Source organism: Acyrthosiphon pisum, chromosome A2, assembly GCF_005508785.2.
Source record: "Acyrthosiphon pisum isolate AL4f chromosome A2, pea_aphid_22Mar2018_4r6ur, whole genome shotgun sequence".
NCBI lineage: Eukaryota > Metazoa > Arthropoda > Insecta > Hemiptera > Aphididae > Acyrthosiphon > Acyrthosiphon pisum.
Window position 1 is genome coordinate 16,294,455 of NC_042495.1, and position 23,377 is coordinate 16,317,831.

The following is a 23,377-nucleotide window of genomic DNA, read 5'->3' on the forward strand; positions in this document are numbered from 1 at the left end:
CGAATTGTTGGATTTTTTTTTTTTTATTGACTATACTTAAGTAGTGTTCTGCAGCGGTACAAACTTCTGTTTTTAAAATGAGAACCCTTCTTTCTTATACCTATAAATTATTTGGTGGAATTCGAATGAGTGTTGAGTAGGTAGTTTTTTAGTTATTAAAAACGTTTGCATGCTAAGGATAATAGTCCTCAAAAATGGTTTTACAAAAAATATAGAACAAGACGTAATATTGAAACTAGTATTTATTATACTTGGTCCATTTTTATAAGCTTTTAATGTTGATACTTTAATATTAATGACTAAAATTTTCAAATCACCCACGGCTCATACTTTATAAATCCATTACCATGGACTTTTTATCGTTAGAATACAAAGTTAAATAGCTCAAAAACTAATCGTACGGATTTCGATTCTGATACCCAATAAAAGTTTGCTGTACCAGAATATTAGTGGATATACGTTTCGTTTATTTAAGTACCTTCCTTTTTAAATTTTTAGATTTTGCTATTTTAATGATGTTTTGACAATATTTTACTGACATAAACGTGTGGTAAACAATATTTTACTGACATAAATGTGTGGTAAATCGCTGATTTTTAATTGCTGTTTAGATAACTCGTTCGTCGTATAAATCACATGCTATTGTACACACGAATGAGACTTATTTGAAAATAATATCTCGAAATTCAATCTACCAGCTATTCAAGATTAACTGTAACTATATTATATATTATAAACGAAATATTACATTATACCTACGCCGTGTTTAAGATTTTTACTGCAATAGCTGAAATATTAATTCCTCAATTGAAATGTTTATAGATTTTGAATCATTATAATATTATTAATCATAACGAAGCGTGAATGAGCATCGTCACGTGAATGGTGAATCCCTCGAGCCACAATACCTATCGTGACATTGTCTTCTCGCATTGGCTTTGTAATTGATTGTATTTGTTTTTCTCGCGTTTTCAACCTCATATGTCATTATATTATAATAATGAATTCATACGTCATACAATACGATTCGAAAACCGCATTCAAACCACGGCAGGAAGTCACACTATATATCATTACGACAAATATCGCATTCCGATTGAATATTCTCTTGTACCTGAAACAGTTCAACTAAATGTTTAACGGTTTAGTCGACCAGAGTGACCAGATTATTATTATTGTAAACTATAATATAATATATATATATATATATATATATATATGATAATGAATAATGATATAAACGCGTTTATTATTAATTATGGTAACACGAAACAGTTTTTTCTTCCTCCCGAAGGTCTATATAATATTTCGAATATTTAGGAATGTGATACTCATAATTTGAATTTGATGGCCAGACACTTATTTATTAACATACGTCGAAAGTAGAGTTAAGTATATGAAAATCCAATCAGGTTGTACGTATTTAATAGCAGTATACCAATAGTCTTTCGCAACCTGACCTACAAATTAAATGGACCGATTTTATAATAGTATTGCCAAACAACAATAAATATTGGTATACCTAACTATAGGCAGTGTAAATTCGACGATAATTCATTAGTTCGAGAAAATTATAATTATTTAAGTGTCATAATATTACTGCAGAATACAAGGTGATTCACCGAGCCATTTGCGTCTTTTCCCCCTTCAATGCAGCAGTTATTCAAAATCTGATTTTTGCAATCTTTATATTATGGTATAGGTTCTTTAAGACATTTTTTTTTAAATTATCGAGCATTTTTGTAGTGGGTACTTACAGATATAATGTAGTCCTGTATCCCAATGCACACTTCTGTTTTTCAAATGAATCTCACTATTTCTACTCTAAATAATTATTTAGCGGATCATTTTTCTGAAAAAATGGGGGGGAGGGGTGAGAATCCGTGGTGAATCGCCCTGTATATAAAGGTTAGTTGCAAATATATTAACAGCCGTGGAACTAGTCGTCGAAGATAATTATTTTATTTTACTATTGCAATGACTACACCTAAAATTAATTTCGCGGACGCCGCGTTTTTGAACAAGGTAAATGATTTCTGTTTCGTGGTTTACAGCGTGCATTGTTGCACAACCGAATTTACACGAAATAACAATAAGATTTTATCGTGCATATGTACATATCATGTTTGTATTATTTATACGTAAAACACGTCGTTCGCTCCGGGCTACTGCAGTGCGCGCACAGTATTATATTACATAAATTTTAAGCTCCACCGGTGCAACAGCAGACAATAATTATACGTTTGGATATCGCAGAGAAAATATGCATCGAAGAGCAGCTCCGCAGCAGCAGTATATTCTTTGATAATAAGTTTGTCTGTGACAATACGATATTATAACATAATGGTGCGTGGTATATATTTATATATTTTATGAACGTGTATAATCCGAAACGTTTTACGAATCAATGATTCTTTTGAACGAAAAGAAACAAAGTCCCGGGCCGTCGTCGCAGTGGCAGCAGCAGCAGCAGCGGCAAAAGATTATAATATAATAATATTTTGTCGTACACTTGGCGAGTAGACAAAGACGACGACGATAATAATATATAGAACTCGGCTAAAGTCTCGAGACGACGAGCGTGAAGTTTGATCGCCGACGATGAACTCCTCGGACGAGAATTAATTAAGGACGACGTCGGCGGCTGTAATAATTATTATTAATTGGTCGTCGACGAAAAGTATAATAATATCGTCGAATTGCGCAAAAGTATAAATCGTACGATATATAACTACGCGCTTTGATAATTTTCCGAGAGATATCGCGCGAATAATTAGCAACCAACCCTGCAATAATGTCCATGTCAACGACGACGTTTATGTGTGCCGACGCACCTGCAACATCACAACACAATATATTATTATATTATAATGTGTTGCGATTAACGAGCTGGGCTCGTATATATTATATTTTCGTCGTCTAACGTAATTCGTCATTATGATAAAAATACGATAATTACCATCGTACTGCGTGTGGTAATAACGGCAATTATGATTATTATAAAACTGGGCGTACAATTTTCATTAATAGTATTACGTCTCCTCCGTTACACTAATATATTCCGAATTTTACCTCCGAACGGTGCTCGCGAACACTTTACTCGGGCGACCCCGAACGAATAATTTCGCAACTATTTTGGGCTGTTTTTGTGAAAGTCGAGACGATTGATTTCGAAACGACAATGGTAATATTAATACAATATTTCGTCGGACGCGGTGTGTATGCTTGAGGTACGCGATCTCGCGATAATCTCTATCTGTGCATAGGACAACAAGTAATTTATAGATACGCGCCTACGATTTAAATGACATCATCCGGCGGTATATAGTATATACCATGGCGATACCATATCATCATTATATTATAATATTATGGTAATGACGGTAAACCTATATATATATCGTTAAGGTTAGGTTAGGTCGGGTTATTACACTTTGAACTCGTAATCTGCGGCGCTCGACGTCATATCGATTTTTCTCGTCAGACTGCCGTGCGGGCTGGTAAAATAAAAATAATATAATACTATTATTATTATTATTATATAATGTGCATTGTACTCCTTTATATATATATATATATATACTAATCGCCTTTTTCTCTCGTTTGTTCTCAGGGCAGCAAATGCACCAGCGGCGGCGCTCCAGGACAACCTTACTACATGACCCATCAGTTCCCGCCCGGGTCGTCGGCCACGCTGCCAAACAGGGGCCGTCCACCCACCGGGTCCATACCGGCTCGGGCGTATTCGCCGGCCGTGCCACCCGTGGTGGCCAACAAATCGTCAGGTAACCCACAGGTCCTACGTAGGTTTGTAGCTAAATTTCAGGAGACTTCAGACGCATACATTATTCGTAATCCGGAGCACAACGTATTATGATAAGCGGAGTATTTCGATCGATACATTTTTTTGAATTTCGGACCAGTAGTTTACTATAGTTGTGAGTATTTCGAGTTTGAACCAAAATTTTGCTCGCGGGATACCGCGGTGTAACGCACTCCACCACCACGCCGCTCGTCTAAACTTTAATATACTTATAAGTATGTAGTTATAACTCTTAAACTACGTATGCTCGTCCAAAATTCGATTTTTATACATTGGAGTACTCCAAAAAATATTCTGTTTTGCAGTTGAATAGGAATTAAAAATGCTCGTTGTTGTTTAAAAATGATAACCATAACAAATAGTAAAGCGAAATATACAATTTTTAATAAAACTATGTATTTAACGACTTAAAATCATGTAAATAATACATTTTCAAAACAAGTTAGGCAATCGTTTTTTTAAATAAACAGTCTGTAGTCTTAAATATTATCACCCAGCACATGATGTATAAGACCTAATCCGCACTCTCTGGTTCAGTGCCGCAACTATAGGTTTTGCAGGGCCCTGATGTGAAAAATGTAATGGAGCCTGTGTGGCCTGTACTTGTATTCCAATATAATGAAAAAAAGTTAGTGCCCTAATGCGAGACAACATTTATGGCCCCCAATTTTTAACATATTTTCAAGCAGCGTAGTAGTAATGTTGTTTATATTAAGTTCATCATATTTTTAAACACATCTCCAAAAAATATACGAGTTGTCAATAGTCAAGTTGATTACAAAGCAATTAATTCACTAACAAAAATGTAATAGGTATGTTCATTTTTCTCGATTTTTACACAATATTATTACATTAAAATTTAAATAAAAAAAAAAAATAAACTATCAATAAATATTATATACAATGATTTTATTTTAAAAAGTTTTTCTCTCTATAATAGTCTTCATATTTGCAGTAATTTATAATTTTTTCCAGATAAAAATAATTCGTCCTTGATTTTTCAATATTAAGTATACTTATGCAGTTAATCTCTATTGTGAAATTGAATTCAGAAGATAGTTGTTCAACAGTTTTAATTTGAAAATGACATTTCGGCTATAGTGAGTAGTGACAGTAACTGGAAGACTTAAATATATAAAATAAACAGTAAGAATTTCACTATAAAGGGATAAAAGATTGTTTTCAATAACAAAATATGTCAATTCTTGAATTGTTTGAATTATTTCTTTTTCGAATAATATCAATCTATTACAGAAGATACATTTTCCATTATTTTTTCTGATATTAACGTATTTAATTTTTTCTTTTCATGATGAGCCCCCCCATTTAAACATAAACTCTGGACAGGGAATGGAGTGCATACATTGCGTCTCCTATTGCTGCGGAACAGCTCTGATTACCGCTTATACCCAAAAAGCGCGTACCCAACTCTTGCCCGCTGGTAATCACGTAGACATTTATTTAAATTTTTTTGGCATGTTTATAAATAATTGTTCGCTTACATTGTACGTACATTTCCTTTTGCTCTAATAGACGTCTGCCAACGTAGGTACGACATGCTATAATTTTATTAATACTTAATATACCTAGGTACACGTTTAAAACCCGAATCGTGTCGTCGTCGTCATTAATAATATAATATAGAACTGCAGCAACAGTCGTAAACCTGTATTTAGATTGTAAAGGGATTTTCGTCTTCTTTTTTATTGTTGACGTCATTCAAAGGCGCGCCCGAGTCAAAGGGTGCGACGCACATCCTTTCGCTTTAACTTCACCCATACTACTCCCTCCTCCTAACCGCCGCACAATACGCCACCGCTGTGGTATACATATATAGAAGACAGGGCGTATATGATATACAGTAAACATCATGAGCGGCAAGATCAAAAGGGGTTTGTAATGAAATTAATTCGAGGTAAGCCACTTACTTACCTTTTCATCGTTTGAATAAAAGTAAATTGTTATTATTATTATTGTACTCGGTAGTCATTTAATTATTTCGTTGTTTGTTCGAGAAAACGTTTAAATATAATTACATTAAATATAATAGCGTTAAAAGTGTTCGTGGCACAATGAAAACATTACACATGACGTAGGTACACGGTGGGCATATACGTTTTTCGGATGTATACCTTACTATATATAGACGATACTACCACCGTGAATTGAGAGGCATAATACCACACCATTCTTATACGTGTACAACAATAACAAACATTTCGTTTGAACAAATATTTTTGACTTTCGTGTATTATACCGCCGGCAGTTTTTAAAACACTTACAATAAAATATATGCCACTGACTATTATAAGAATAATATGATATAATAAATACAGTATAATTATTAATATTATATAATAAGAGATCTATATATGGAAAGGGGTGGGGTGCCTAAAAATTTAGCAATTATATTATAATTACATAAAAACTATCGATCGTCACTATTCAGTATGAGTGCTTTTGAGAGAAACGAAACCGACGGCAATTAATATCAAACCAAATTATTTCACTGGGGATGCGCTTGAGAACATATTTTATCCGATAAATCGCGAGTCTATGAATTGAACATTTAACAACGTCTAACGGTTCTATTTAAATGTATTAATAAAAGTCTTATCCGTGGATAATGTTATAAATATACAGCACCCACAGCGTGGCCGATCGTCTCTGTGGTTGTGATATTAGCTTTCGGAATAGAGTTGTTGAAAATAATCCCGAATAATGGTTACTGCGACAGGAAAAACGTTCCTAAAATATACATACGTGATAGGATATTATTTGGATCCGCTTTACGATCCTCGTGAACCCGAATGTTAGTCAAACCGTTAATTCTAAACGAAAAAAAAATATAAATTCAAAATTTTAAATTCTATATTTATTACGGTACCTAATACCTATACAGTATTCAGGGGACCGAGTTAAAAATTCGATTTATAGAGGTTTTCGATTTACCGAGTGTTCGAATAATCGAGGGAAAAAAAATTAATTCGAATTAAAGAGAGGTGGAAAATTGTACATAATGTATTACGTTTATTTTGACATTTACATATTATAAATATTATTATGTATATTTTAAAATTATTAATTTATATTTTTTTATTATACATACATATTACATATTAAAGAAATCTGTTATTTTTTTTTGTGAAAAATTGTTGGTCACAATCTGGTCCATAGCGTTGTCTAACTTACTGATAGCATTGAAAATTGTATCGCATCTTTTTTCGTCCATTTCAGATTGCTCAAAAAATTGACGTAATCCCGACATAAAAAATTTTGCTTCTTTTAACGATATGACAGGAACCTCCGCCTCCGCCTCCTCTTCATCGTCATCGTTGTCAGAATTGTGCTGATTGGCTGAAGTAGATTGAATAATTTCCTCGTCAGTAAAAGTACCAGCAGTTGCGACATTATCGTCAAAGTGAACAAATTCTTCAAATGATACAGGAACTTCTAGTCTGTTCCATGTGCTTTCAACTTCCTCACATTGAACAGGAACACCTTCACCAATTGTCTGTCCGTCCTTAATAAAACCACAAGTTCTGAAGCAATTCGCGATGGTTTGTGCACTAACATTTTCCCATGCTTTGTGTACCATTTCCATAGCAGTGAGTATAGATATTTTACATGGAACATCACCCATGCACGCCAACACTTCTCGAACAATTTCCTTCCGATACATCGTTTTAAAATTTTTATTATTCCCTGGTCTAGTGGTTGGAGAGTTGATGTAGTGTTGGGAGGTAAAAAATGAATTTTTATATTTTCAAGATGAGGAATATTATTGTGTGCGGTACAGTTGTCAACGAACATCAAAACTTTTCGATTTTCCTTTTTCATATCTACATCGATACATAACAACCACTCTGTAAACAATACACCTGTCATCCAAGCCTTTTTATTTGACCGGTACATTAGTGGGAAAGATTTTAAGTTTTTGAAACAGCGTGGCTTAGCAAATTTTCCGATCATTTAGGACTTAAGTTACTGGGATCCATCCATGTTCGCGGCCAACATCACTGTTATCCGTTCTTTACTATTTTTACCACCATGACATTTTTCGTTTTTAAATGTCAAAGTGCGATATGGTAAACATTTGTAAAAAAGTCCGGTCTCATCGGCATTAAAAATATCCCTAGCATCATAATCAACCAATAGATTGATTAACTCATTTTTCCAATCTTGTGAAATGCACGGATCAATACTTGCACTCTCTCCACATACTTTTTTGAAAGTTCAATCATGACGTTTTTTAAATTTTTCCAACCAACCCTCACTAGCTTGAAAATTTGTGATACCTAAGTTGGTAGCAAACAACTTAGATTTTTCTTTTAAAATAGGTCCTGATATTGGAATATTATTTTGCCTACATTGAGTAAACCAAGCCATAAGACATTCTTCCAGATCGGGGTACTCACATTTTTCTGTCTGATCCGCGATGGATAAGGTGTTAATGTTGTAAGATGGTCTTTTTGTTTTAGTATTGTTGAAAGCGTTGAAGCTGGTATACCAAAACGTAGAGCAACATCTTTTTTTTTCACCTGCTTCAACTGCTGCGATCACTTTTTTTTTGTCGGCTATCGACAAACACTTGTATTTTACGCGACCCATATTGCGACTGACTACGTTAGCTACGACTGATTACGTTTGTTCAATTTCAATAACGGTTTACCCATAGCAGAGGTTTATTTTGGTATAGATTAGGTAGGTAAGATACGATAACATTAAACTACGATAATATTTAACCATCGTCGTTATTAGTTTCATTACGAGTACGTTAAATAGATTGTACATAATCCTTATACATATGAACGTACATATAATCGTGTTTAAAGAAATTCGAATTATAGAGATTCGTGGAAAAAAATTCGAATTGTAGAGTGTGCCTCACCGACAGACATTTCGAATTATCGAGGGGACCGGAATACATGTATTTTTTTCTAATTATAGAGGTTTTCTCAGGGGACTTAGTGTTTAGTTAGATTTATGGAGTTTTTCGAATTATCGAGTGACTACTGTACTATACTTATGTGATTATCACATGTCTACATTATTACTACAGTGTTAAATGCTATAAAAATAATCACACGAAAGTGCTCAATATTTCAAACTAAGTGACAAGCCTACTCTCTGGCATGGATATCTCCATGATGTAACAATTAAAAAAAAAAAATTTTAAGTAAATATCATTATATATTATTGTTTAATATTTTCATATTACATACTACTTATTCTATGTACATGAGTACATTTTTGTTAGTAATTTGTTTTATTATTTTTAATAACGAGCTACTTTGTCAGCTTTCTCATTGCCATCTAATTCACACTGGCTTGGGTCCATATATATACTGTATGTTCTTGTTGGATTTTTCAATGATATTACTTATTTTAATTGGCCAAGTGCAACTTATACTTCGTATTGTTAAGAGCGCTGAGCGAATTGTATAAATTTTAATGGTAGGATTAAATAGTTTTGTATATTACAATTGTTAAATTTGCAAAAAAAAAAAAATACTCAACAACAATAGGTTCGTCAGGAAAACTTTATAATAAAAAAAAAATGTTTAAGTTACTGTACCAAAGCTCTAATTTTCTCATAACATTATAGCAGATCGACCAAAACAATTTTTAAGCAACGGTCGTCTCGTAAATTTTTCAGAATTTTATAAAATAACATTTTTGTCAGGTCCAGTATAGGTATACATATACAGCTCCCGATATACAGAACTAAATGAGACGACTTTCGACTACAAAAAGTAATTGTATAATATTATAAAATACATTTTTAATACACGTGCGGGGTGCATAATATAATGAAACCACGATTAATTTTTTCTCATGTCTCGAGATAAAAAAAAAAAAAACTATTCATATTCTCGCAGGAGTTCGGTATTTTTTAAGAAGTTTCTTAGGTAATAACATAATAATATTATAGTACTTATATTATAGTATTTATAATCAATGGTAATAACTAATAAGCCGTCTAGGATTTGGTGCCTGCTTCTTATCTATATATTATATATCTCCACGTGTATCGATCGTATTTAAATCATATTATAATCCGAACGTGCGCGCGAATTCCAAGCAATAATAATAACAATAATGTTCTCCAGCGTTTCGCAACCACGGTCGACCGCGATTTCTATACCTATAGACGTCGACGGCGACCGCACCGCTGCGGGCACGCGCTCATATAATATCAAACTATATAATATACTCCATAGTCATATTTTACACCCGTCCGTTGTAGTCCGTTACGGATATATATTATATTTTAATATACTATACGTAATATTATAATATATGTGTGCGTGTAATTATTATTGGTGGTATAATATGTTCGTGACGTTCGACGCAAAACGACGGCTATAATACGAACCCCGGCTCCTGCAATATATATATTAACACATATTATTATTATTTACCTGCAGTTGTATAACGACGGTCAGGCGCTGCGATTTGATACATAGGTACAATATTATTAATTATTATCATATACCGTGCACAGCTGAGTGGTTACGGCGTGTACACGAACTGTACCTAGTACCTATATCCGTGAGTTCCCTACAGCCAAGTATAATATACGTCTACATCCGTGAGTACCCCACAGCTGGTACTGTGTATACGGTATACCGATACACTCGAGAGACAATGAAAACGAACAGCAATTATTATTATTAATATTATTTATCTCGCCCCCGCCCACGCGGCCACGAAGACTGATGGCGCACTGGCGACGACTTGGGCGAGATTCCTCCGCGAAAACTTTCGACCTCGCGGTATAGGGCGTTGTTCACAAAAATAAACTCTATAAAATGGCTATTGGCTATAATATTTTCAATTGTTACAAAAATTAAAAAATAACTATTTTACCAAAAAATGTAATTCATTTGAAAAATAAAATATGTGTGGTCCTTGTCTCTTCGAGTCTAAAAAAAAAACAGATTTATGATAAGTTTATTATCTCAGGAGATATCGCAATGGGCAAATCCTCGCGGGGCACTCTGTAATCTGTACATAATATAGGTGGGTACACTCCGCGGTTTTCCTCCGAAAATGTATAGCGTGCACGTATTTAATAACACGATCGGTACAAATTTTTGATTAATTCGTTAAATGTACGTGTTGACGATTTAAACTCTTGCAGACATCGACGGATGAATTATTATTGGAGGTATAATATTATGTTCATGACGTTCGACGCAAAACGACGGCTATGCGACCGCGGCTCCTGCAATATATAACAACACATATTAATAATATTTACCTGCAGTTGTATAACGACGGTCAGGCACTGCGATTTGATACATAGGTACAATATTATTAATTATTATCACATACCGTGCACAGCTGAGTGGTTACGGCGTGTACACGAACTGTACCTATATCGCGTGAGTTCCCTACAGCTAAGTATAATATACGTCTACATCCGTGAGTACCCCACAGCTGGTACTGCGTACATAAGGTATACCTATAATATTATACCGATACACTCGAGAAACGATAAAAACGATCGGCAATAATTATTAATTTTATTTATCTAGCCCCCGCCCACGCGGCGGCGGCGACTGATGACGCACTGGCGACGACTTGGGCGAGATTCCTCCGCGAAAACGTTCGACCTCGAGGTATTATATAAGTAGGCACACTCCGCGGTTTACCTCCGAAAATTTATAGCGTGCACGTATTTAATAACACGATCGGTACGAATTTTTAATTAATTCGTTAAAAAATTTACGTGTTGATGTTTTAAACTCTTGCAGAAATCGACGGATGAATATTATCATGTGGGTATATATATCCTTATTATAATATGTACGACTCTACGCTAAATAGTTTCTAAATAACTATATTGTACAGGGTGTCCCGCAAGTCCTATTGTGATATCTCCTGAGATAATAAATATATCATAAATCTGTTTTTTTTTTTTTTTTAATATACTCGCAGACACAAGGACTACATATATTTTATTTTCTTAATTGAATTACATTTGTTAGTAAAAAAGTTATAAAAATTATTTTTGTAAGCGTTTTGAATTTCATCATTTATTTTCATCAATCTCATGATTTTTAATAAATTTTTTAGTTTATAGGTAAAACGGAAAAAAACTGTTTTTTTCCGGGCGGCGAGACCCCTCTACGGCTAATGTTTGTATCCTCACGGGACACCCTGTATACGAGTAATACGACTGATGTCTGCTATATTAATTATTTTTATTCTATATAATATTTCGGCAAGCTTGCCGATATTATTATAAACATGTACATGCATATTGTAGACGTATTGGTGCGGGGTGTGTCTGCGAAATCTGGTTAGGTTAGGTGAGGTTGGTCCCCAGGCCAAAATGCAATTTTTAATTCGCAAAACATTGATAATTGATTTTTAAACGCAAATTGAAAAAACGGTTGATGAACTTGTATAATTTCCTTTTTGTCTATGAAGTCAACTATAATTTAAATGGATATTTTGAATACCTTTATGGCTTTATAGGTTTTTGCCATAACAACATTTGGCTTTTATTGATAACGATATTATATGCGCGCACCGCATCGCTATTTTTTACCACATTTTTTTTGTCAACAAATACTTACACATTTCGTCGTCCATTATTTCATACTTGAGTCTTGACCCTAATATCCTATACATCATTTTTTTTTTTTTATTTGCCGACCTCGAAAAAACATTGGACAATACACAGGAATTTTCGACATCACTTTAGCTAACAAGTATAATATAGTCGGGTATTTATTTTTGTTAGCGCAATGACTGTACTCCTACCTATATCGATTAAGAAATAGATAGTTAAAATTATATATTTCCATACCATTTTTTTATGAATATAAATAGTCATATTATATTATTCAATATCTACAACAACATATTATTAAGCATTTTGAATTCATAATTATTTCCATTTGTCATTTTTATTTCAAATTAGCTCACGTACAGCTTTATCGATTAATGTATACTTAATTAGCTATAGAATTTCTATATATTTATAATTAAAATGTTTACCATGTAAATGTAATATTGTATAATATAGAAAAGTAATATTTTAACACACAATGTGTCCTTATTTTTTGTATAAAATCAGATGCCTCCGTATAGTTTTCGTCCGTTTTATCGTGTTGAGAGGACTACTATTATAATACACACCTACGCAGATGAAAATGTTAGTAATTTATAACCCTTCTGGTCGTAAAAAGCGGTATTGCGAACGTCCTTATGATCGATTTGAGGAAGTCGCGATTTTGCAGGTTAACGATATTAGTAGTATATTATTATAACGATTATAATAGTATTAATAATATTATTATATTGTAGTATTTAAAAGTCGGAAGTATAATAACGACCCGTCGGCCATCCGATCTCGCAGTTAACGCAATATTATACGGATTTCAGTGTGCCGCTCATGACCGGAGATAGTCGTCGTCGTCGTCGTTTAAAACGTGATTTATGGTGTTCGGTCGTGAGATTTACGATCGTTCCGTTGAGATAAGTTTTTGTTAATACGTTTCACGCACAAATATATATACGCTAACTTGGCCCAAGTCGTCTCGTATAACAGGTCGAGGGGGTGCCGTCGACGAAGTCAAAGTAGCGAACGCGGTCACTGCCGCCAAAATGTATGCGTGCGTATTTTATTAAATTCTCTCGCGACCTTTGCCTCCTGCCAATATATAGAACCTCTTTGTACATGCACACCCACGAAGTCTTCTTTCAGCGTTCGCATCATTGTGTGCTGAAGTATAATAATATATAGGTATATATTATTTACGGGCCAAAGGTCATCGAAACATTTGATATTCGTCAATGAATGAAAAAGAACGCAACACAGTGCCTATGCCTAAAATATAATAATATTATATTCCCAACAATCGATTAGATATTATAATGTTATAGCCGGTACCGGTACCCATATTATTATGAGATCGATATTTTTTTCTTGACATAGGTATTATGCGCACGCACACGATTATAATAATTGTTATAATGGCGCCACCGTTTGACATCTATAATCAAATTGTCCACACGAAAACTCAACCTTCGCATATTATCAAAAACATAATATTTCGGCACGTGAGCGATGACAATAATTATTATTGTCCTGTAGGTCTTATAATATACGGTCGACCACGTCCGCGAAGTGAACAACAACGTTTCTTTTTCTTTTGTTTCTCTATATTATGTGCGCACCGACGCGACCCCGAAAACGCGTACAATATTGTATTATGTAATTGTGTCCACCTGAATTTAAATCAATGTCCACGCAGATCCCAACAATAATATGTTTTGTGAATAATTCAGACAATAATATAATATAATAATCGATTACGGTGTAGTGACGTAGGCGTTTACATCGATGATATTGGGAGGAGGGGCTTATTTGATTTCGTTGAATATACTTGGACAAAAATGTAAGTGTTTGGGTTTTTTTAGTGTTTAGAGTTTGGTTTGGGAGTAGGTTAGAATTTAGGGAAGTCAAAATTCTGATAAAGATTTAGTGTAAATTGCAGGATATTTTTTTTTATTGATCAGATAGTACACATAATTGAAAATTAAGAACACCCAAAAAAATCAATTTTGAATTTCCGAGCATTGACGAGTACGTCTACTGTCTAGAAATGACACATTAACATTTCCGAAATTCAGAATTCGAATAAAATGCATTTTATAGGTGCATTATTTTACATTTTTAGAAAGCAAACTCGGTTTTTATAGGGCATTACATTCACAGCCCTAGTTAAAACTTCTACGTAGTGTAGTATAGTGGTTTTCTAGCATCGTTTTCGGACCCCTCCCCTGATTGAAAAAATTTTGATTGCGCCACCAATACTGATACGTATAAATTAATATTATATTTGCGCACAACGAGGCACGTACGCACATTCGTATTCGACATAATGGTATAAAATATATTATTTATATTATTATATTATTATCACTCAAATAATGATATAATTGTGCCGAGTTGCCGATCCATTGTACCTATATATATATCGCGTCGGAGTGGCCACCAAACCGCGGTGTTTCGAGGTCACTTCGACGACAACGGAATTCGGCGACTTATTCAAAACACTAGCCCGTTGTTTAATTATTATTCTAACCCTCGTCGTCGCACTTATTAATTATTCGAAATTAGTTATGGTTTAGAGACTGCTGCACAACCGCGCGCCAATGAATGGGGCTCACGAAAACGACAATAATGTTATCCGAAGAAAGTTTCTGGCCCCCGAAGGCTGTATTATTATTACGTGCAGGTCTACGCTTATATATATGTATATAACTAGTGTATATATATAACAAGTATATAATATATATAATATGTAAAGTACCCCTGCACGCGCGGCGATGAAGTCCCGTTCGCGTTACTCCTCATTATATGTAAAACAAATTCGGATCCGTAACCTTTCAAACACTTGATTGGATTTCGGAATATTAAATTATATTTACACAATTATTGTTATTACCATTATTATTCCTATATAATATATGCCGGAAGCGAGGGAGAGCGCCGTCGTACGACCGATCATAATAATAATATTATTATAATAATATTCCTGCGCGGTACCTATTTACTTATATAATACTCGTCGACGGTTTTCATCGTAAACGAATTATTATATTTTGCCGACCATCACGCGGTAGACATTATTATTCTCGCTAAACGTATATTATCGTTTGCAAACTTTTTACATTTTGGTATATTATTATATTTTAAACTTTTATTTTTCGTCCGACAATAATGCACCCCGCTACTGTAATGTCTGTAATACTCTGTAATCTGTATTTAAAGTTTTCCCATCAAATTCGTTCAAAATTTAAATTATCTTACTATTAGATTTTAATTTCCCATCAGTTTTTACTCTCAACTTTTCGCGCCAATTGAACAACAAAACATACTTGACACATATTTACAAGTCAAAAGCGTATGATAATATGAAACCTCCCCTAACGGAAACTTCCCAATGGCGGAACGTTTTCTTGGAAATAAACTACAAACTTTCTACAATCTGAACCCCCCGAATACCGTACAACACATTTTCAGTGACCGAGAGTGTTGGGTATTTAAAGGTTTCACTGTAATATCGCAAACGTATAATATTATAATTAAGGGGATTTCAAACGAACAATATTATTATTTCGACCAAAATTTACCAATCTTTTGTCAATCACACAGATTGCAGGATACCAATCATAACGCGATAAAATTTCTGAAAAGTGATTTGTATTCGTTAATAGTATGTCTACTTGAGGTCGATCATGCATACGATTTGAACTTTTCCTATTTTGAAGTCCTTGAAAACTGTCCATTTGCAACCTCCTTAATCAGCCTAATACAATGTCGTTTTTATATTAATTCTTAAGCACACTGCAACCGTAACGAAACAAAATATGTCGTAGTTATCAAAAGGTCATTTTTATCCCGTGTACTGTAGGTACGGTTTAATAAATTATAACTGCATAATATTTTTTCTTTTAATTTAAACTTTATAATTAAACTACATATTTTATTAAACAATGATAAATCTCGTTTTCTTTTTAATATTGCTAGTTTTTTTTTTTATCGTGCGTTTTCTCGCGTAAAAATAATGACAGTAATAATATCATAATGTTACCATATAATCTCAACCATATATACTTGTTAGGTATATATTTTTAAGTTATGCAGACATTATTTTCTGAAATTAGCTATAAATTTTATATTATGCGCATTTTATTTAATACTAAAGAAACGTTATATACATTTCATTTTTATTTATTTACTGGTATTCTAAAATAATCTATTCAACTGCGTACACCTCTGCAGTAAATACAAGACATTGGAATTTTAAACCAAAAATAATATTTGAAATTTTATATATTTTAAACTGAAGCTATGTAGCACGAAGTTTACATGGAAAGTAAATCGTAAAAATAAAAACAGTATTCTAAAACGGTTAGGTATTTAATTTCTCCTATCGATTAAAAACTGGAAGTGAAGTCGTTGCGCATGTACAAAATACAAAATTAAAAAATTGTAAGTCACAGAAATTTATGATCCAATAATTTAGTCTCAAGTCTTCAGAATTCAAAAATATATTTAAGGTACCAATTAATACAAGACGTACCTACCTAACTGAGTTATACGGTGTACCCTATTTTTGTGAGCATACGCTATATTATTGTGATTTGTAGGTACCTAAAACTATTAAGTGTTTGCAGGTTTATTTTAGAAAAAATATAACTGTAGTTTCAAATACTTAAAATTTTAAGTTTTTACTGATTTTAAAGCAGTATTTTCTACATTATATACAGATCAGAAAACCCGACTCAAGTAATTATAAATAACGGCATTTATCATGATTAATGCGCCTAAGACTATAAAATGCCATCCGAAAAGTTATGGTGATTATTTATATTTGATACGATTTGATCGGATTCAATTTTCATTATTTTCCAACGTTTGGAAAAACTTTTCATGAACCCCGGTACTGGTAACTATACATAATTAATGCTTTGACAGTGATAAGATTGGAATATTATCTAAAATACTATCTGATCAAAAACATATATGTGAAATGAGAGCCAAGTTCAGTATTATAATATATGTCTTGGTTGTTGACTTAAATGACAAAAGAAGTGAGATATTAATGGGTGCCAAGCTCAATGGCCATCCTGAAATTTTAATAAATTTAACATCATCAAATATTTTATAACTTAAAATATCATTTCTTCTTATAACTTAGGATAACATATTGAAGCCTAAGGACTGACTTGGTGTTAAAAACGACGATGTTCGGACGTTAATATATAGATAACTGTTTGAGGTGTGTTTATGAAATTTGGAGCACATATGTATCTCGCAAGTCTCAATAAATGAGCCAAATATGACATGTTTATGTGAAATAGTTTTTGAGTTATGAGGGGGGTCAAAAGTGGCACCAAATGGTTCGTGTAATATTACACAAATTGAACTTGGTTTGAAACGCTACCGCGTGTCTAGATTTAGGTGTAGGCAAAGATATATGTTTTCTTCGTATCGATGCAGCCATGTATCCAATAATTATTAAACATAATGTTACTATCATGAAAATATTATATACATGTAAAGCGATATAATTATAATTAATCAACCGATATATATTTTAAATGTTTCAGGGTACATGTCATCGCCGGAGAGGGCTAGTTCTAGGACCGGCGGGTACACGGCCGCCCCGTACATGTCTCCGGGGGGTTCGTCGTTCGACGACAACTCGTATTATGGTTATGGACCTAGGACCGGGTCCATCACACCCGTGATCGACGAAGAGACCAGGTAAATATACGAAATCCGTTCGTAACATAATATTTTATTTGCGGTAAAAAGTTATCGGCGAATATATTATATTGATTTAACGACGTATCGTACGATCGTACCTATACAGGTGATATCTTCCATGGGATCGTCAAAAATATTATACGGTGGCTTTGCGGTGGAAAAAATTACGCAATACCCTATAACGCGCGTGCGCATTATCCTTGCTGATATTCCGCATAGATATGGACATAATATTAATATTATTTACTATGGTCGTCGTAGAAGGTGCTGTAAAACTGTCCGTATAAAAAAATATAATATGGTTATAACATTAAAACCTATATGGTTTCGGTGGTAATCAGTAATAATCACCGGCTAGAAAGTTTGAATATTTTACGAAATATTGTTTTCCGATAATTTCAAAAACTATCGAATTGCCGGCGTGTGTACTGCAGGCGAACGGAGAATTTGATATCGCATTATTATAATTTATGTTTTATATGCTAATAATAATGTTCGTCGCGCGCTAATTATCATTATTTATGGGTTTTAAAGCAACATTAGTTCGAAAAACTGCTCGTAATTGCAGTGTACACTGGTGTATTATTAATAATCACATTGTTATTAGGTAATTATTATGTATATTATAGTGAACGAACCCACCTGTTAACTTGTAAATATGATACATGCTATATTAAACAGGGTGATTCGCCAAGTACGTTCTCCCCTCCAATTTTTCCTTTATTAATGAATTTATTCAAACTCTAATTTTTAGCATTTTTAAATATACTTACTCAATGAAATTATTTTTCAAATTCTTGAATTTCTTAAACTAGGTAAGTACTAAAAGAATGTCCTACAGTGGCGATACAAACTTCTGATTTTCAAATGAAAACCTTTTACCAGTTAATTATTTAGTGGATCATTTTTTTGAAAATTTCGATTTACCTAAATTCAAAATTCAAATCGGTAGTTTCTTTGTTATTAAAAAGTTTATACTAAAGATAATAGTCCTTAAAAATAATTTTACAAAAATTTAAAATAGACTTATCATCAAAACTAATATTTATTATATACCTACTTCAGCCATTTTATAAATATTACTAATGTTGATGGATTGATATTAATGACTAAAATTGTAAAATCACCATTGTATCCCCGTATCTTATAAACCCATTTTTATATGGACTTTTTATACTTAGAACACAAAGTTAAATCACTCTAAGACTAGGTACTCCTACGAATTTTGATTCTGCAGATATGTCAAATTTTCCAGAAAAATTATCCACTGAATAACTATTACAGTTGAACAGGGAGGTTCTCTTTTGAAAAACAGAAGTTTGTGTCTTCACAGAACACTAAATCTCAAGAATTCGAAAACATAGTCTTGAAGTATAGAGTGTAGGTATACCTATGTAAAAATTTCTAAAATCAGATTTTAAATAACTACATTGTTGAAGATAATATACTTATATCATACTTGCGATGAGTCACCCTGTACATAGTATTATTCATGTATGTGTAGTTACTTAACAATATAGTATACTTATGTAGCGTGTATTACACTTTTTACGAAATATTTCACATGCGTTACTACAATAATCACTATAATCGCACGCCCGCGGAACCGTATAATAATAACATTGGAGGTATGATAATAATTCACAAAACTTTAAACACTAAAATATAGGTAGTGAAAAGACATGAAAACATAAACTTATTCAGACCTAGTTAACTGCGAGCGTAACGTCTTTGGTGTATAGCGCTGTTAAATTTTATTATTTCAATAAAAAGGATCGTAAATTTGTAAAAAAAATAAATAAATAAACTGTCGTTAGTTACGAGACAGCGGTTGCAGGTTTACACGCGTGCAGCTTTCAACAAATTAAAAGGGTGTTACACCATTATTCACCTCCTTCTTTGTCTGCTATATGTCATGTCCTACGCATGCCATGATAGGCTGTAGCCGCACTCACATTCTGAAAAAAAAAACAAAATAATAATAACATCCTTTCCGCATTATTATTATGTTCGACTATATTGTATAGTATATTAACCAGTATCGTAAATATTAATACGTGAGGAGACTTTTTTTAAATATTTAACCGTCGGATTATTTTTTCACTGTTAAAAAATAAAAATGAGCTAAAAACTACCTTTTAACTGCTTCTCGTGGTTTTGTTAATACATTTTTATGGTCACTTGATAATAATGGCAATATCTCGTCGGGTCAGACATCGGAAACGTTGTTTTCTATTATTTTTACAACAGCTGTTTTTGTAACTTTAAATTTAAAAAAATACTTATTTTAATTGTTTGGTAATTATCTAATTTAACAAAATTAAAAATCTTGGCGAAACGTCATTTATTAACCGTACAATATGCAAATGTGGGCATTAACTAGTTAAAAAGTTAAAGTAAAGTTAAAAAGTTAATTTTTTTTAACTTTTTAATTTAACCAGTTTAATTTACAGTTGAAATAACTTAGCTTTTCTCAGTTGATTTTAAAAAAATCCATCAAGTTAAAAACATTTTGAAATTTTTCGTTTACACGTAAGTATTACTATATCAGTATAAAATAAAAATAATCCAATACATAAACACAAACATTTCTGTTCTTTGTCTTGATAACATAATTTTGTGTATATTAATATATTTTATTAAGTTGTAAATTATATATTATGCGAGTTGCAATTATAAATGTTTTTAATTAAATTGATAATTTTAAATTACAAATTTCCAATTGTTATGTTTTAATGTTATATTAAAACTTATAATATATATGAAGACCATGTACTCATCTTCACGTATTATGGCATTCAACTGCTATACGATATAAAAAAATAAATTTGTTAAATTATTAATTTTAGATGAGTATAGTTTGAATTAGTAAATAATAGTAAAGTAAAAGTAAAAGGGTATACAGTGTACATTATGTTAAAAATTCAATAAAATTGTTTTTTATAATTAATAAATTAGAAATTAGAAAGACATATTCACTCTTTATGTGATTTACATACTATTACTAATTAAAAAAAAAATAGATTAACTTTTTTTAAACTGAATTAAGTTGATTTTTTTTTATATTAACTTTTAACTTACCTATCGAGTTAAATTTATAATTTGTTAACTATTAATTTTTAACTTTTCGATCTTGTGTCCTCTTAGCTAAACTTAACTTGAGTTAATTATTTTCATTAGCTTGCCCACCTTTAACAATATGTATATGTGAGGCAGGTAATATATTATAGTAGATCTGACACAATTCGATCGCATATTGGAAATACATAAATATTTTTTGAATTTCTATGGTTCGAAAATGGTCAAATATTTTTGAAAGTAATATCTCGCATCTTTATGAAATACCATTATCGATAATGGGTCGACATTTTTCGGGTCTCAATAATAAAATTATTATTTTCTAAAACACTGTAAAATAATCGAAATAGATGTCAGCTCGAACGTTTTCGTCGTAAATTACACCGTCTGTCTATACATTATATATAATAGTGTTAAACAATGGAATACAATGACGATAATATAATTACGTTGTAAGACTATACGTCGCTATAAAAACGTGCGTACCTATATATTCAGAGGTTATATCAATAATCTCATTTCGGTCAAATGTATATTATAATATCTTCGGTCCGGTCGTGCGAAATGCCATCTGTGAAAAGACGATCGTCCATCGAACAGTCAATATTAAGACCTGCATATTATATTGTCTCAGTCTTACAAGTGCATAACATGGCAAATTGTACGCTCGGCAGAACACGCGTAGTTCCGTTAGTTTAAAAATTAGAGTGAATTAACCTCTGATAAAATTTAAAGGTAAGATTATTCTAATCAATCTCGTGGGTTTTTTTTATTATATTTTAATTTTAAAACGAGTTATGAGTATTTTAAAATTGGAAATTGTTTGTACATCTTAAAATATTCATAACTCGCTTTAAGATTAAAATATAATAAAAATCCCATGAGATTGCATAAATAATAATCTTACTTTTAAATTTTATAAAAGCGGTCAATTCACTTTAATTTTTAAACTAACGGAGCTACACGTGTTCTGTCAAGCGTACAATTTGCTTGTAAGACGGAGACAACATAATATTATTATTATGTCATATTATGCGGTTGATGCATTCTCTTAATATAATATCCCGCCGTCTTCGTATTATAAGATTCATCATCGTACTCACATTATTGCGTTATCATTTTATATAAATAGTTATTTAAAAATGCCGATCTTATAAAAAATTGTCAATGAATATAATAGTAATTAATAAATTACCTATAATTTTTGTAAATCAATTGATTTTTTCGATCTTATAAAAAATATTCAATAATAGATTGTTAAAATATAATATATATTTCTAAATTTAATATCTGTTATTTATTATCTATTAACTATTAAGCGTGGCGCACACACGTATCTAGAATTTTGGCGCTTTCGTACGATACAACTTTTTTTTTCTTATCTCATTTTGGGACTTATGTCTTCCACCGATCAAGACTTCCTCGTCGGCTTGAATCGTAGGTATATTATATATATTATAAACTATTAAGCTATTATTATTATCTTTGCGAGCCCCGGGGCTGCTAATATTTTTTTTTATTATAAGTGCGCGGCGCCGTCTCGATCACGTATCGTTTACACACATAATATAATATAATACGCGTATAGGCTGCAGTCGACACAATAATATCACATATAAATATAAATATACAAACGCCGGTCGTAAAAATACACCGTATATTACACAATATTGAACTTATAACCGCGACCGGTGTCATGGCGTGTATATCATTATAACGACTTATTCACAACCGGATCTAATCTGCAGACCAAACCTATTTTTTTTTTTTACGGAAAGAATCTCATACCCGGCAGCCATATGTGATGCAGGACGACCGCGACGACGACCGAAACGACTCACGCGCACATGGCCACAATATTGCGTAATTTTTTTTCCTCCAAAACTCTGACGCGATCGGCACATATTGGATTTACGTGTACCTATATATATGGAGATTGAAGGTAATATATTTAGGTATGACGCTTAGGATTTCCCCGTGTTTAAACTGCAGCCGCGCGTGTTGCGGTATTTTTTTTCTTCGACTGTTCTGCACCGGCGAGGGTGAAAAAAAATCGGCTTTCCGGGCTATACACAGGACGGGTTTGGTGAAGGGGTGGAAATATAGGAGTTACCGTCGCGTAAAAACCAGCTTTTCTCGGTGGAAGGCTTACGCGCTCGGTAAACCTGACATAA

At 32.6% G+C, this 23,377-nt stretch overlaps 1 protein-coding gene across 1 annotated transcript in view; it reads left to right on the forward strand.

Annotated features, from left to right (window-relative positions):
- Positions 1 to 23,377, forward strand: part of LOC103310490 (coiled-coil domain-containing protein AGAP005037) — a gene marked incomplete at its 3' end in the record, with an annotated part of 236,940 nt that overhangs the window by 176,419 nt on the left and 37,144 nt on the right. Inside the window, exons 10-11 of the mRNA XM_029489839.1 lie at positions 3,614 to 3,785; positions 17,966 to 18,122. Of these exons, the coding sequence (XP_029345699.1) occupies positions 3,614 to 3,785; positions 17,966 to 18,122 (329 nt within the window). The remainder of the gene's footprint in view (positions 1 to 3,613; positions 3,786 to 17,965; positions 18,123 to 23,377) is intronic.